At 38.7% G+C, this 14,575-nt stretch overlaps 1 protein-coding gene across 1 annotated transcript; it reads right to left on the bottom strand.

The window, feature by feature from the left end:
• Nucleotides 1-1,197: 1,197 nt before the first annotated feature.
• Nucleotides 1,198-6,885, bottom strand: vamp5 (vesicle-associated membrane protein 5). The gene is made up of 3 exons (XM_026188533.1): nt 6,615-6,885; nt 4,174-4,317; nt 1,198-2,891 (listed from the first exon to the last, which is right to left on the bottom strand). The coding sequence occupies exons 1-3, from the start codon at nt 6,621-6,623 to the stop codon at nt 2,730-2,732; spliced, it is 315 nt and encodes a 104-aa protein (XP_026044318.1). The 5' UTR covers nt 6,624-6,885; the 3' UTR covers nt 1,198-2,729.
• Nucleotides 6,886-14,575: the final 7,690 nt, after the last annotated feature.

The raw sequence follows: 14,575 nt of genomic DNA, 5'->3' as shown, positions 1-14,575 counted from the left end.
AAGGAGAAGAACAGTTGTGTGTAGGCAAAGCTGGCATGACTGTGAACTGTAATGTTTTATGTGTGTGCTGGCTCTCCTGCGCGCAGTAATAAATAGCGTGAACACAGCCTTTTCAGTGTTTCAGACTTTATTTACAAAATCCCGCGACAGGGGGGATTAGAAAATTGTTTAACATTTGCATTTGGTAAATTTCACAAAGACTATGTCAGATTATAAAAGCTGTTCATTTTTTAGCTTTAACATTTTCTCACATGATTTTATGTGTCCTCTAATTAATTTATACAAGGCCGTTATTGCTATTTTTCCTGTTGTGTGTATCTAACTTGTGGTGTTTGACTTGTATAATTTATTTATTTATGTATTTTTTTTTACCATTTGTCATTTTAGTGTTATTTAATTATTTCTTTTGTTGTTGTTGTTTTTATTTAATTATTTCTTTACACAATGGAGTCTCAAACTGAAGAAAAATTCAAGTCCACTTACTGAAAGTCTGTTCATAACGTTTCACAAAGCCTAAAGATAAAGGCTTATGCTATGAAGACAAAGTGTAAGGAAAGATGCATATGGGCACATATTTCACTGCCATATGTAAATGTGGGTATGCTGATACTGAAAACTGTAATGTGTTTTCTTTTTTTTAAGTGTAGTAAAATGAGAATCAGGTATAGGCATATATTGTGTTAATAAGTGTGCAAAATTAAATGATTAATACTGTTAATATATAAATAAAAGTGAATCTATTCTGCTCATTCAAAAATCCATATTTTTATTATTTTCATGATCCAAACTTAAAAACAGACCCTTATATTTATCTCTCAAGTAATGACCATGCTGTAGTATTGCTTGATCTGTGGTTTCAGTCTGTTGTTAGGTGGTTGCTAGGTAACATGCTAAGCATCATTGATAAATAAAATGACAGTTATCATGTTATCACTGTAGGATTATAAGATTATTGTTATAAATCAGATGTTGCCATGAACATGCATTTATAAAGAGCTGCAGATACAAAAGAAAAAGCTTCAGATGTTGTAAGTGGTTGCTAGGCAACATTACAAGATCATAATATCTGATATAGATTAGAATCTTCTGGTGAGCAAGAAGCTACGTGCCAATTCTGGTTGCTCAGTTCCTTATCATGTAGGAGGAGTTCAGAGGCAAATATACAGAGATTCCTGGCCCAGTTTGCTATAAAGCACATTGTGTTGATAACATATTTTATTCCCAGGGAAACTGTTGTCAGTCAGCTCTACGGTTATCCAGAAATGATTTTGGTCTAATGAGCTAACAAAAGAACACAGAATTGGTAACTTTGACATGCAGACTGTTACACAATCATTAACCATAATAATGCAGGTACCACAGATTCTAACAGCATAAACTCCAAGCACAGTAGTGCAGCCACAGTGAATCGTGTGAACATATTACAGCTCTAAAACAATCACCTTTCACCTCGCAATATCACTGTCTGGCCTCGCTGCACAGCATGTCTTTGTAATTTCCTGCTAGAGTGAAGGTGACACATGCCTACGCATCAGTGAACTGTAAGAGTAATCCACTCTTTTATTAAATGTCCAGTTACAATATGTGTGTGTGTAGGCTAATGTTAATATCTTCATGGGGTTTCTATTATTTGGTTACAGACTGACAGTTAGTAATAACAGTGAACATAGTTCTTATGTTAACAAACCAAGTCACCTGATTATTTGGAAAGCTCCACACACATATAAATATTATGGTTCCACAGAGGTTTTTGGCCTCTACCTAGCATGTTTATCTAAAATGAAAACATCAGTCACCAGGGGTCACTGCTTTCTCTAATACTCTTCGTTCTGACTACAGATAAACAGAAACTGTCTTTCCCGTTATTGAGGGCTCCAAGCTCAGACTTTCAAATTATTAACAATACGACTCCAAACATGAGACGGTCAAGGAGTGAATCTGTTCTCCATCCACATGTGCTGGTCACATGACATACTGACATGGCACGTGGAGACCTTACATTCTGTTTGTAAGTGCAACATGAAGAAGAAATCTGGAGATTGTATCTGAGCAAAGAAAAGAAGAGCAACCTGACACTAAAATAAACCACTCAAAAATAACAAACACAAAAACATTTTAATGATTGTGAGGACAGTAAGTTTTACACCTAAACTTATCACATTTAGACATTTATTTCTCCTTTCCCACGTGGAGCTATCTGAGGCGGATACATATTTATAAAAGTTTGGCATCTGTTCTGTTTTCTTTCATCTCTTGATCATCTCTGAGAGATGAATGGGCACCGCAGCAGGAGCCTGGTGATATTTGATTAAAAATACTTGCAGTTTTCCTTAAAAAAAAGAAAGGGGGCAAAACACAAATGGTATCTACTTAGTATGTAGATACCATTTGAATAAATATTCATGGCAGTGAGATTTCACTGGGAGGACAGTGGACCAGTTTCATTCTGTTGATATTCATCCAGTGAACTTATAAGACTTTAAATCCACCTATAATCTCTTGGTGTGGGCTGTTCAGTGTTTTGAAAACATCACCTTTTAAAGAAGGGAGTCTTTTAAAAAGGAGAGAGAAAAAGCAGCTGAGCAACCCACGGTACCATATCAACTTAAGGCGTGCAGTAGAGTGAAGAACAGGAATTATCCTCCATAAATATGTCATAGAGAACAGTTCAGGCAAGATGCTGGAGTTCCACAGTTACAGTTCCTCTCCTCTTCCCAGGTGCTTTACCTTTAGTCACTTCCTTTGGTGCTTTGAACAATAGCAACGATTATAAGACTCAGAATGATGAGTCCTGCTACCACCGCAACTGCAATAAGCACCACTTTCATCTTCTTGTTCGCCCATCTTTTCTGTGTCTTCACCTGGGTGGATGTCTTTTCAAACTTTTTACTCTGCGAAAAACAAAATTAAAAGGTTTAAGATTTTATTCTTGTATAATTACATTTCTAAATGTCTAATAGCTGTGATCACAAAGATAAAACCCAGAACTGACACGCTCATGCCACTTCCAAGTAAACTTATCACGTAAACAAATCCAGAGGAAGTCCTTGTATCTTTAGGTCAAACGAGTCACAGACTGAAGGTCAGCGTGTTTTTCATTAAACAGGAAAGTACAAGAAAAATGGAGATTTCGATATAACTGCAGCAATCAGTGCTTTCTTATTCAAACCTGTTAATGTTAAATCCACAGAGATTTGCTTTATGTCTCAGCTTTTGATTTTTTAGCTTCTTTCATCTTGTTTTCTCTTTAGGGCCCACATATTTCTGGTTCAGTTTGATCATATTTTTTCATCAGACAGGCATACATGAAGTGGGATAAATGATTTTTCGGGGTGTTTTTATTCTAATAGTTCTATTGAACTGGATAGATTACATTAACTACATTATAACCCACGATTTAAAGTTGCCTCCAGGTGTCACCTTTTGGCAGATTCTTTTTCCTGTATTGTGGTCTGAGTGCAATGCAAATGATCTGGTGCTGAGTAGGGTGGTAGTAATGTCAGTGAGCAAAGCTGTGTAAATGAAAGCTCTGGACTGAAGAGTTTTAATGTTTTTGATTTAGCTGATCCCAGTTTTGTCAAACTTGCTTACTTCTGTCTGGGGTAAGCCTGTTCCTTTTTTGTATCGGTGAGATCCTCTGTAAGAATCTATGCATTTTCTTTGAAACACATAGGAACCGAACCTTGTTTTTTTCACAGTCTACGATATTCAAAAGTAGCTCAGTTTGCTTCTTGAACTTCAATTTGCCTGTCTGCTTTTTTAGTTCTCCCCCTGGCTCCTCACCAGTGTCATGTAACGCAGCCAATGGGGCAATGTGGGAATGATGCAACCTCGCTGTTGACCCCTGGAAGGATATTCATACCCAGGGAGACCAGCTTGTTTCATTCATCTTAAGAAACAATAGGAAATACCTTTCTAAATATAGCACCATAAAACAGAATCAGGATGTAAATCGCACATTTGCTTTCCTCTCCAGCTCCACCTAAAGCATATTTATAGACATCAATGTGACATGTCTTAGTATTAATCCAAAGGTGCTTGTGGAGAGGGGATCTGTGTGCCATTTGCCCCAGTTATTCACCTTCAAAATAAAAGCTAAAGACTTTTACAAGGAACATGTAGGCAAAATAGAGCTGTGCTAAGAGATGATGCTTTTCCACTTGGACAGTGTACCTCTTCCAGCAGCAGATCAGCCCTGTCTTCAAGCTCATTGAGTTTGCCAGATCTTTCTTCAGCTTTGTTCATGTTTTGCAGCATGATGACTTTCACCTCCTCCACTTCCTCCTGGGTCTTCTGCAGGTGGCTCTTCCCGTTCTCCTGTCCAATCAAAACACACAGTTTGATTAAAACTAAACCAACCCAACCTCCTAGGACCCTCACAGGAATTATGTGCTCACATTATTTAAACTTTCTCACGGTGACATAATGACAGATGTCAGTTGACACACAAACTGTGAGGCGCTCTTTGTGTTTTTGGATAAACAGAGGATCTCAGTGAGCATGCCCACAGTGACTGTGGAAGTCATCTGTGTAGCCAAAAAATGCAGGTCAGCGCACATCATTATGTCACAACTAAAATCAAATTTAAAAAAAAGAAGAAAGTCACAAGATTGGATTTCTAATTTGGATGACTCCAGTTTTTGTTCCTGTTGTGCGTCACTTTCAAATATGTGCTATCAAATTTAAGGAGACCTGTTATGCCCATTACCAAGGGTATATTTTCATTCTTTGACTCTATTAGAGTAGAGCTTCATATCATTCATGGTCAAAAATAATCCTAATTTAGTGTCTTTGTGCAGCCCCTCATCTGCCACCAATACACAATTTTAATCTCAAGCATCTGGTTCAATTAAGGTTAAATAAATTAGATCGAGAGTTTAAGAGTTTAAAACTATACTTCTACCTTGCTGTTGCAGAAGTCACTTATCTTATAATGTCTCTGCTTAAGTTAATTAAGAGCCTCTACCATTGTAACTGTATATATGAGAGAAAGTAAGAAAAATAATAACAGGTCTCCTTTAATGGAGCTGAGACGTTTCAGTGGGCTTTTGTGGAAATTCTTTTTTAAACAGAACAAGTAGCAACACTGGATGTTTAGTTACTTCTAATTCTATTACTATATTACTTTTATTGGTGTCGTTTTTTTGTAAACAACTTTTGAAAAGAAATCGAATCAAACATTAAGCTGCCAAATAAAAAAAATGGCAACCAGCACCAACAAGATCTAGGCTGCCTGATACAGGTCAGACTGGCATCTTGTTTTATAAACACAGCAGCACTCTTCTCCACCCGTCACCTGCTTTTCAAGCGTGCTTAAGCAGGGATATGTTAATTGTTAAACTGTATAGCTACAAATATATTTCTGGAAGCAACTCACAGAACAAACTAACTTATACAGTAAAGCAAACACATTCTGACATGTTAAAACTATTAAAAAGAAAACGTGTTGCCACTCAGACTGGTACCAGCTGTTTATTAGACAGCAAATGAGCAGAACAACAACAAGAGGGATGATTTTCAAGGATATTTGTCAAGTCAAATTATCCTTGAACTACTTTCAAGGATAGTTTGACCAAAGGGCCATTGGTATCCTGACAGCTCTCTCCTTCACCTTCGTCCTCTGGGGCGTGAGAGGAAACCGACATCTCAGATACTGACAGGAACAGGAAACTGACAGACAGAGCAAAACAAATATGCCTCAGCACCTTGATTCACTTCACGCTCAGCTGTCTGTTTCTCTAAAGGCTTTCGTAGCCCTCCCATACTGCGGTCTGCTTTTCATTGGACCTGGCTAAGAAACTTGCATCTCACCCAGCAATGGTGACAACTGATTTATGCTGGGCTTATCTCATCCTGGGCATAGCAAATAGCAGCTGAACAATGGTGTATGTTTAAAATTCAGATGGCGGTGTCTTGACACAGGAAATGCTGCCCATTCCAGTTCCCCTCCTTGCTTCCTTCCTTCCTTCCCTCACTCCCTCCCTCCTGCCTGCCCGCATTCAGGTACCTGATATTATCCCAGTAAGCCACATCATGTTATAACATGCTCAGTATGTTGTATCATGGCACTGTTTTAAGTGTTCTGCTGGTCCATAAATTGTTATAATCTTAGATGTTTACTCTTAAAGCAGGATGTGTTAAATGAGCAGGTTTAAAAATGAAAAGAGAAGAAATATAATAAATAAATGTATTCCATTTAGTTTACATCTATCTCATTTCACACATGACCTGGTGCCTCTCTTGACTGAAAATGGGTTAGCCTCTCTTCACCTTCACATTGTTAATGTATGAATTAACGTCATGTTATCTCTAACTGAGAACCTTCACAGACGTCATGTTATCTCGCTGTACCGAGTCTCTGGATGATTACGTTAGTTTGGGTTGTAAAAAGCTAAGCTAAGCTAAGAGAACTGAAGGTTGACCTGCCTGTTCATTAGTACCATAACAGACTATAAATGGTCACAGCGTGCTTTAGGCGTTCTTAAAAGTAAAGAAAATACAAAAGACAGAAAGAAAACGGCAGCTCTAACAAACTTTATCTCTCATTCATCTCGTGTTTTTTGTGAAAGCCATTTAAATGTCCTTTAGCTCAGAGGAGGCAGGTATGCACTTACCGAGTCCATGTTGTCTCGTGCTGTTTGCGTCGAAACTGTCACAGAGTCCGCATTTAAAAGGGGAGAGTCGACTCGACTTTGCAGTAAGAGGAACACCCAGGCTCCGCTGCTCTATCCGGACTAATGTCACAAATTAAGACAGAGAGATATTTCTCTGTTTTCTTTTATCCGTATCCTCTTTTCTGCGCTCGAGCTCACCTTACTCACTTTCACTTCTCTCTCCTGTGGCTTCACAACTTGTTTGCGCTTTGGCTGTGAGGCGTTCGAGGTATTCCCGGAAACCTCGTGATTATGAAAAATCATGTTACGTACAACGTCAAATGCAAAACGGTGGTGAAAAACTCCCGGATTTCCCCCGCGCTGTACCACAGTCTATGCAACTGTGTAAAGTATGCACCTAGTAGTTTATAGTTTAGACAAGAGATTTTACTTATTTTGTTTTTGTTTATTCAATTTTACACTTAATATCCGTTATACTCATCTATATAAGTATAAATGTTTTAAATACATATATTACTAAACCTATGAATGCATTGCAAATAACGATTTATATTCAAACCATGACAGCTGCATTAAATTAATTTTACGTGCTTAAGTATCAGTAAAATCTGGGGAATATTCGGCATTTCTGTGCTGCATTTGTACCAATTCACACCCACGCAGCTCGTGGGATTTACTGTTAGTGGTGAAACAGTGGTTAGCGCTGCTTGCCTCATAGTAAGAGGCAAGAACCGCTGTCCGGCTCGGGCTTCCTTGCGTGGAGTTGTAAGTTTACTCCGGCTTTTCCCTACAGTTCAAAGACATGTATGTTTGGTTAATTAGGGATTCTAAACTGGCTGATAACTCATCATCTGTCTGATATCTCTCCATCTGTCTGATAGATGGGTGTACCCCACCCAGTGGCATCTGCGTTAGAGCCCGCGACCCTGAAGTGGACCCTGAAGCGGTTAAGACTATAGATGGATAGATGACCAAAAACCTTTCCCGTGTTTATTGTGTCTTATTGTGCTTTATATCTATATCCAGAGCTTATGTTACCTTTAACTTGACAGGGGCTCTGTATATCCAGATTTGGTTTGCATGTGCACATTCATAACTTCATTAGCACAGATAACGATGGCTTTGTCGTTTGGATGAAACTATTCAGACACAGGAAATGGGTGTATGTGACTGTGGAGATGCAGGAAGTGGGTTCTCTTGTTTGTTATAGATGATCTACGAATGTCAGTTTTACATGAAATGGCTAAGCACACACTGAAATGTTTCAGTGTTTAGATATATGTCTCTAAGCTTTGTTTAAGCTTTGTTTCATTTCTAAAGCATTTCATTCATTCATTTATTTGTTCATTTCCAGGCACAACAAATACCTATATTGAACATAAAATGCACAAAACAAAAAACAAAAATTGCCTGAAAAAGGAGTGGGACGAAGAAAACTTATTAAATCCCACCCCTGTACTCACTCATCAACAAAAAAACAAAAAACAAAACAAAACAATAAATTATATGTTTGTGTAAGCCAGATATGAAATTTGATGTAGAGCTGTGGAGGAGCCTGTTTTGCGTATTTTTTATGAATTTGTAGTATTGTGAACCCCCATGTGACCTGAGAAATATGCATATGACATGTTTGGCACAACATAACTTTTACTTCATGTCAACCTATCTTATAAAAAGTATAAAAACGGCATTCTTTTTAATGTGGATTTCCAACATAGCATTTCTAAACATAGTAGTTTTCTTCAGAGAGCATAAGTTATTTCTATCTGCACGCAATAACAGAATTATTTAAAAAAATAAAAAATGACAAAAGTGTTTTATACCACAACACAAACCATGATGATGTGCTTTAGCTTTGTAATAGTTAAAGCTTGTAAAATCGAGTTAAAACTGAGGGTTATCTTCAAATTAACATACAGCATAAAAACTTCAGTGATGATTTCTTGAATCAGAATCACTTTTATTGCCGGATTTGTATACGACCAAGGAATTTGTCGCAGTGTTATGGTGCAGAAAAGAGAAAGCATCATGCCAAAAATAAAATAAATAGAGTTGAGAAAAAAGAGAAAGATTTCAAAGACTCTGGGAAAAAGCCGAAAAAAACAAACAAACAAAAAGACACTAGAACAACTGCCAAGATACTTATAAATGATGTAGCCAAGTCAGGAATTGTAGTCTCAAAGAAACAATCAGCCCTGCACAGTAATGGACTTTGAGGGTGCAGACCAAGAAAAACTCCACTTCTGCCAAAGAAACACCTTCAAGTCAGACTAAAACATGTTAAGGACAACCAGGAGACAGATTATGTATACTGGAAGTGCGTGATTTGGTCAGATAAGATGGAACTAGAGCTCCTTGGCCACAAAGTCGCTGCTTATGTTTGGAGAAAGAAGGGAGAGGTGTTCAAAGAACAGTGTTACCCACAAAGAAACACGGTAGATGTTTATGTTGTCAGTCTTCAGTGTGTCTGGAACTGAGAGTCTAATCAAGCTGGAAGAAATCACGAAGAAGGACTATATATGAATGAGAATAAGTGAAGATTTCTGTAATACCCAGGTCCAGAGGTAGGGAAATGGAACAGCTGCAGCCAGGTCCAGCTGCCAGTCACAATTAAAGGTGTGGTTTGTTACTACTCAATCAATCAATCTATCAATCAATCAAGGCTTTATTCGCCATGTGCAGGTTGCCCTGCAGTGAAATAGGACACACACACCCCCCCCCCCCCCCCCCCCCCGACCTTACACACACATCATAGACATCACATAGGGATACAGGTCGGAGATCGGTAGTGTTACGGAAAAAAAAAACACTGAAATATACACTACAATGGGAAAGTACAAGAGGAAAAAAGAGACCTCTACTCATGCTGGGCTCCTGGGAGGACAGCAGGAAACAAAAAAACTCCTCTGCACAAAAAAGCACATAAATGTCCACAGCACAACATTATGGAACACATGACAAGCCACAGGGTCGGGTGGGGGGTGAGGAGTAATCCGAAGCAAACACAGCAGCCATCCTGCCCAGCGCTACCATTCCAGCGCGGGCTCAGACCCGCCGTGTTCCCAGGAGGGAACAAGCATCGAAGGCGTTTGGAAAGGGAGGGGGGATAAGTGTGTGCATATCAGTATATATGTATGTGTGTGCGTGTCCAGAGTTCAGCTGAGACAGTGTCCTTCGCCCTGCCAGGCTAAGTAAACAGTCTTCCAGCCAACCCAGGTGGTCTTGCATGGAATGGGAAGGAACAGACTAAACACAGTCGTTATCAGGGTTTTTTTGTTCGGCTCCAGCCTTGCGACCGCAGCTGGCACCGAAAGGGTATCCGCATAAAGTGATGGTGCTTTTTACTTTAGTGCGAACAGCTCATATGAATTTCAAAGCTGTTCTAACAGTCCAACACTGGTCTCTCAATCTCCCATTGGAGAGCCGTGAGCTTCTCCATGATGTTATCAAACTTGCGCTCTGTGATGTTGTCATTCTTGTGCTCAAAGAGCCGATTCTGAGAACTCACGACCACAGTGAGCCTCCCCAAGATGTAATCCAATTTGCGCTCAGAGATGTTATTCCGAGCGAGCCCCTCCAAGATGTAATCCAGTCTGCACTCAGAGATCTTATTCTGAGTATTCACGGCAGCCGTGCGTTCTCCAAGATCTTATCCGTGCTGCACTCAATGAGCCCATTTTGAGAAACTCACGTCTTGTCCCATCATTTCAATCCCAGTGGGCAGCCTTGTGGGGGTTTGAACAGCCGGTTCTGCTTTCTTAAATCTTTGATAAGTCAGGGCCAAGCCAGCTCCGATCAGAAAGAACCCTGTTACCATGGTTCCGAATAGGTAGATATCTTCAGCACTCAGGCTCACCCAAGCCCAAACTTCTCGTTGAGAAAGGGGTGTCAATTGCATTTAGGGACCAGTTGATCAAATCCATAATTCCTCTTTTAGGTTTTAGAGAACAGACTGTGAGAGAGTGTTCCAGGGAAAAGTAATACAAAAAACACGAGACTAGACAAGGACATAAGAGGCTAAGCAGGGAAGCTAAGGGAGGGGAGGAGAGGAGAAAAGTGCGACCGCCTTCGTCAAGAGCAAGAGCAGTGACTCTTGGTCAAAAGGTCAGTACCCAAAACTGAAGGCATAGGCAAAGCTAAAAACAAAACCAACCAGTAAGAGGAAGTGTTACCTAACCCTATGTGAAACAAAATGTAAAAAGAAGAAAAAAAGACGTGGTTTCCCTAACTCACCAAAGCACAAGAGGAAAAACTGTACAAAAATAAATAGGCAGTTCACTCCTTCTGGTTCAGTGATAGTTCCAATAGTTACATGGTGGGTAGATGGCGTTATTGACAGGAACACTGTATGCAAAACTAAGTTTCGCTCAGGAAAACACAGAGAACAAGCAAAGGTTTGGAAAATCACCAGAGGCACCTGAACGCAGCAGTACTGTTTATCTCCTTTATATCTTTTGTGCTGTGTTAAACTGTGAAGGACTGCTTGATAAACAAACTAATATGCTGCTGTATTCAGTGAGCGCCTGGCAGTGTGTGGCTCTTCCTGTCTGAACTTGTCAAACGTGTTGTGATGTGATAAGACGCACAGCCCTTTTGTTGCAGAACTCTGTGACATTGGGTCGCTTAAGGGTGTTGCCTTCTTGTGGGCCCTGAAAGCGTTTAAAACGTCCTCCTCATGTGAAATATGTGTAATATCCATGTCATATCCCCACAGGGATAAGTCTGTGCCATATTAAGAAGGCCATTCTTTGTGGTACTTTTTGCTGCTTCCTGCAGTGGAATTGTTTCTTGTAATTTATGTTTTTTTTTTTTTTAAACTAAACAATGGCACATGTCTTTCAGCATAAATGTGATGTAGATACACACTAGGTTTTTGTTATGATATGTGTTGGATCACTCAGAGACTAAAGCCTCTCTTTTTTCTGAAGAAGTCGGTCATCAAACAGGTTTTTAACCAAGACTGCTTCCGTGTATGTCTGTGTGACACGCATATGATAGGGAGCTGATGAGCAGACAACACTGCTCTATTGTTGCTTAGCTGTGTCACTCGGTGAGCAATTAGAATTCTTTCCCACAGCGTTTGATTCAACAAGCATGAGACCCCTGCCTGAGACCAGCAGACCATATTAATTTGCTGTGTTCCATTAGCTTTGATGGAAAAAAAATACACATTATAATTTACATATTTGCAATCATATCTGCATAGTATATGTGTGTATGTGCGTGTGTGTGTGTTTAACTTAATCTTATTAAAATCTGTGGAGATACAAACCAAATTTTTCTGCACCGCATAATAACAATAAAGATACATGCTACATACATTCTATTCGTGTCCCGTGAGGGTGTGAAAATTAGAGGAAAGTAAAGAAATATCAGAAATGGGAAGTAAGGCCTTCCATGCGTGCAAAACATGAAAGGGGTAAATTTTCTTCATCATGTGATTTTGGCATAAGCGCAATTTTATTTGCATCATCAAACTTCCACACATGTATGCGGTCAAATGGCTTAACAGTGAAAAAGGAACTAAGAAAGCGAATAAATTTCTTTTAATCCTTGGAAGATTTTGGAAACACGTATTAGTTCCATGATTCATAAATGATCAAGTGATGTTTGACTGAACCTTAGCTTGCTTAGCTTTTAGCTTAGCTTGCTTAGCTTAGCTCGCCTAGCTTGAGTGTGTGAGTAGAACCACAGGCCTGTTCACACCTGTGCTTTCTTCTGTTTCACTTGCAGGTTATGTTCGTTCTCACTTCTTGTTCTCTGTTATTTTTGGCAGCTGTTAGGTTTAGGTTTGGCTCCAAAAGTATTTAATTATGTTTAGGAAAACATGTGGTTTTGGTTCAAATGAGATAATTTGGTTGTAAGACGAGAACTGCTCCGCGTACCTCCCAGGGCTACTTCCTTTTTTCCCTGAGCGGAGGTAGCTGGGTTTAAACAGCAGTATTTGATGGTCTGTAATGACAAAAATACAATAACATTAGGTAATCATTAACAACTGGAATGGGCATGAATGGAATATATGAGCACCTGGGGCCTTGTTTTCCGTCAACAAAGGTTTAATGAGTGACAAATGTAAATACAGTTAATCGGGAAAAAATACAGCAAACAATCTGGTCCTGTCACAGTTTCTGTTTACACTGTGAGTGAAGATAAATGTGTGAAAAAAGAATCTCCTGTGTTAAAATCAGTGGTTTGGAGTTGACAAACTTAAAACTCTATTACTTTATTAGCAATAAATACTACTATTATTATCTCTATAATAATAATAATAATAATAATAATAATAATAATAATAATAATAATAATAATAATAATAATAACTATTACTAATATTACAGTACTATTTAAGAGTTAGTACCACGAAATTTGCCTCTCCACTCCTCCATCACTGTGTTATACTTTCGCTTTCAGTTTCAGCTGTCTGTATGATGATATTGTTGTGTTTAATTTTCATGTAATTGTTTCAGGCAGTGTTTTATGTGAGAGTAGTCTTACAGCACAATGATAGATTTTTAAAATTTACAGTAGTATATTGTGCAGTTTCACAATATACTATATTTTACCAAACCATACAGTATGTTCTTGTGTGGTGTTGTGTACTGTAGTGCAGTAAAAGTATCATCTACTTCAGCACTATGAAGTACTATGACACTACGATAGAGTGTATTACATAAAAATAGTAATATAAAGATATTTAAATATTAAACATAAACAACATGAGGCTGCACTCATCATAAATTCTTTTTACTAGCACATCATCTGTATGACAGTATAATTATCACTGTGTATCTCATCAGCACCGTCTACGTATTAAACATTATGGTGGGTCACAGTTTTTGGTGACACAGACCAGGCCAACAAAAGGCTTGCTGTGGGGAAAAAGCTTCACAAATACAAAGGTTGCATTCAGGATACTGACCACCCTCCCTTCACATTACTGCCTGAGGTTCATGCATAGATGGCAGAGTCACATTCACATGACAGTCGGGGCTGATTTCCCATTAGTAACAAATGAGCTTTGTGTTCCAGAGCTGTTGTCGCAAAGCTTAATTAGGTCTTTTGCCATGGGGATAACTATATTGCTTTACTAACCACATGTGGGCAAAACAGCACTTTCACAGTGAACGGAAAGACAGGCTCAGTTGAGAAACTATTAAGTCAACATCAGAGTCCAGCCTGTTACAACCTGCTGTCTATCTCGTTTGAATACACTTTGGAATGTTTGAAATGATTGATTTATTCTTTTTACTTTGGGAAGAGAATCCAAAAAAATCATTTAAAGACACAAAGGATTTACAATTTTTATTGTTGTGACCAGTGTGTTTCCTTTGCCTGTTTTTGCATTTTATTTTTGCAGTTTCTTTGACAAAATGCACACAGAATACACCTTAAAGCCTGTAAAACAACACAACGATATGTGGTTTTATAGACCTTGTTGCTGTAGAAAAACATTGATCAGTGAAGGCTCTCTGGCAACCAGCCTTACCAGCTGGGTGTAGTTTGTAGCATACACCCTTTTTTAATCACTTAAACTCCATAACCCAATGTTGCATCATAGTTTAGCTTTTTTTGTTTTTTTGCTTTGCTCTACACATTAGCAAAGCCTGCGATTAGACAAACAGAGAGCAAACGTGTGCCAAAATGTGGCACAACAACCTTCATAATGTTATCAAGACCTGATCTTCACTGAACAACAAGGAAAATTCTGCGGGAATCCCCTCTGATCAACTTAATCAAGACTCAGATCATTTGGACTCTCAGTCTCCATCTGCTGGCAAATCAGCAATTTCTCTATTACAGTCAGCCTGTATGAACACAGAAGGAGTCACAGAGAAGGGAGATTATAAATGGGCAGTTAACTTTTGGAACCTTTTGCAACATTTCTATACATATAGGTGATATTATGTTTAAATAGATATTTAGGTTGGGTTTTTTTTTTACCACTTTCAAGATAAAGTGCT

This window comes from Astatotilapia calliptera, chromosome 12 (genome assembly GCF_900246225.1).
Source record: "Astatotilapia calliptera chromosome 12, fAstCal1.2, whole genome shotgun sequence".
Lineage (NCBI taxonomy): Eukaryota > Metazoa > Chordata > Actinopteri > Cichliformes > Cichlidae > Astatotilapia > Astatotilapia calliptera.
The sequence above is the reverse complement of the archived record's forward strand: the minus strand, read 5'-3'. Positions and strand labels throughout refer to the sequence as shown.

Coding starts and splice junctions, on each gene's coding strand:
- vamp5 (XM_026188533.1), bottom strand. Junction 2,892..4,173: donor CTGATCTGCTGCTGGAAGAG/GTACACTGTCCA, acceptor TGTTTTTCGCAG/AGTAAAAAGTTTGAAAAGAC.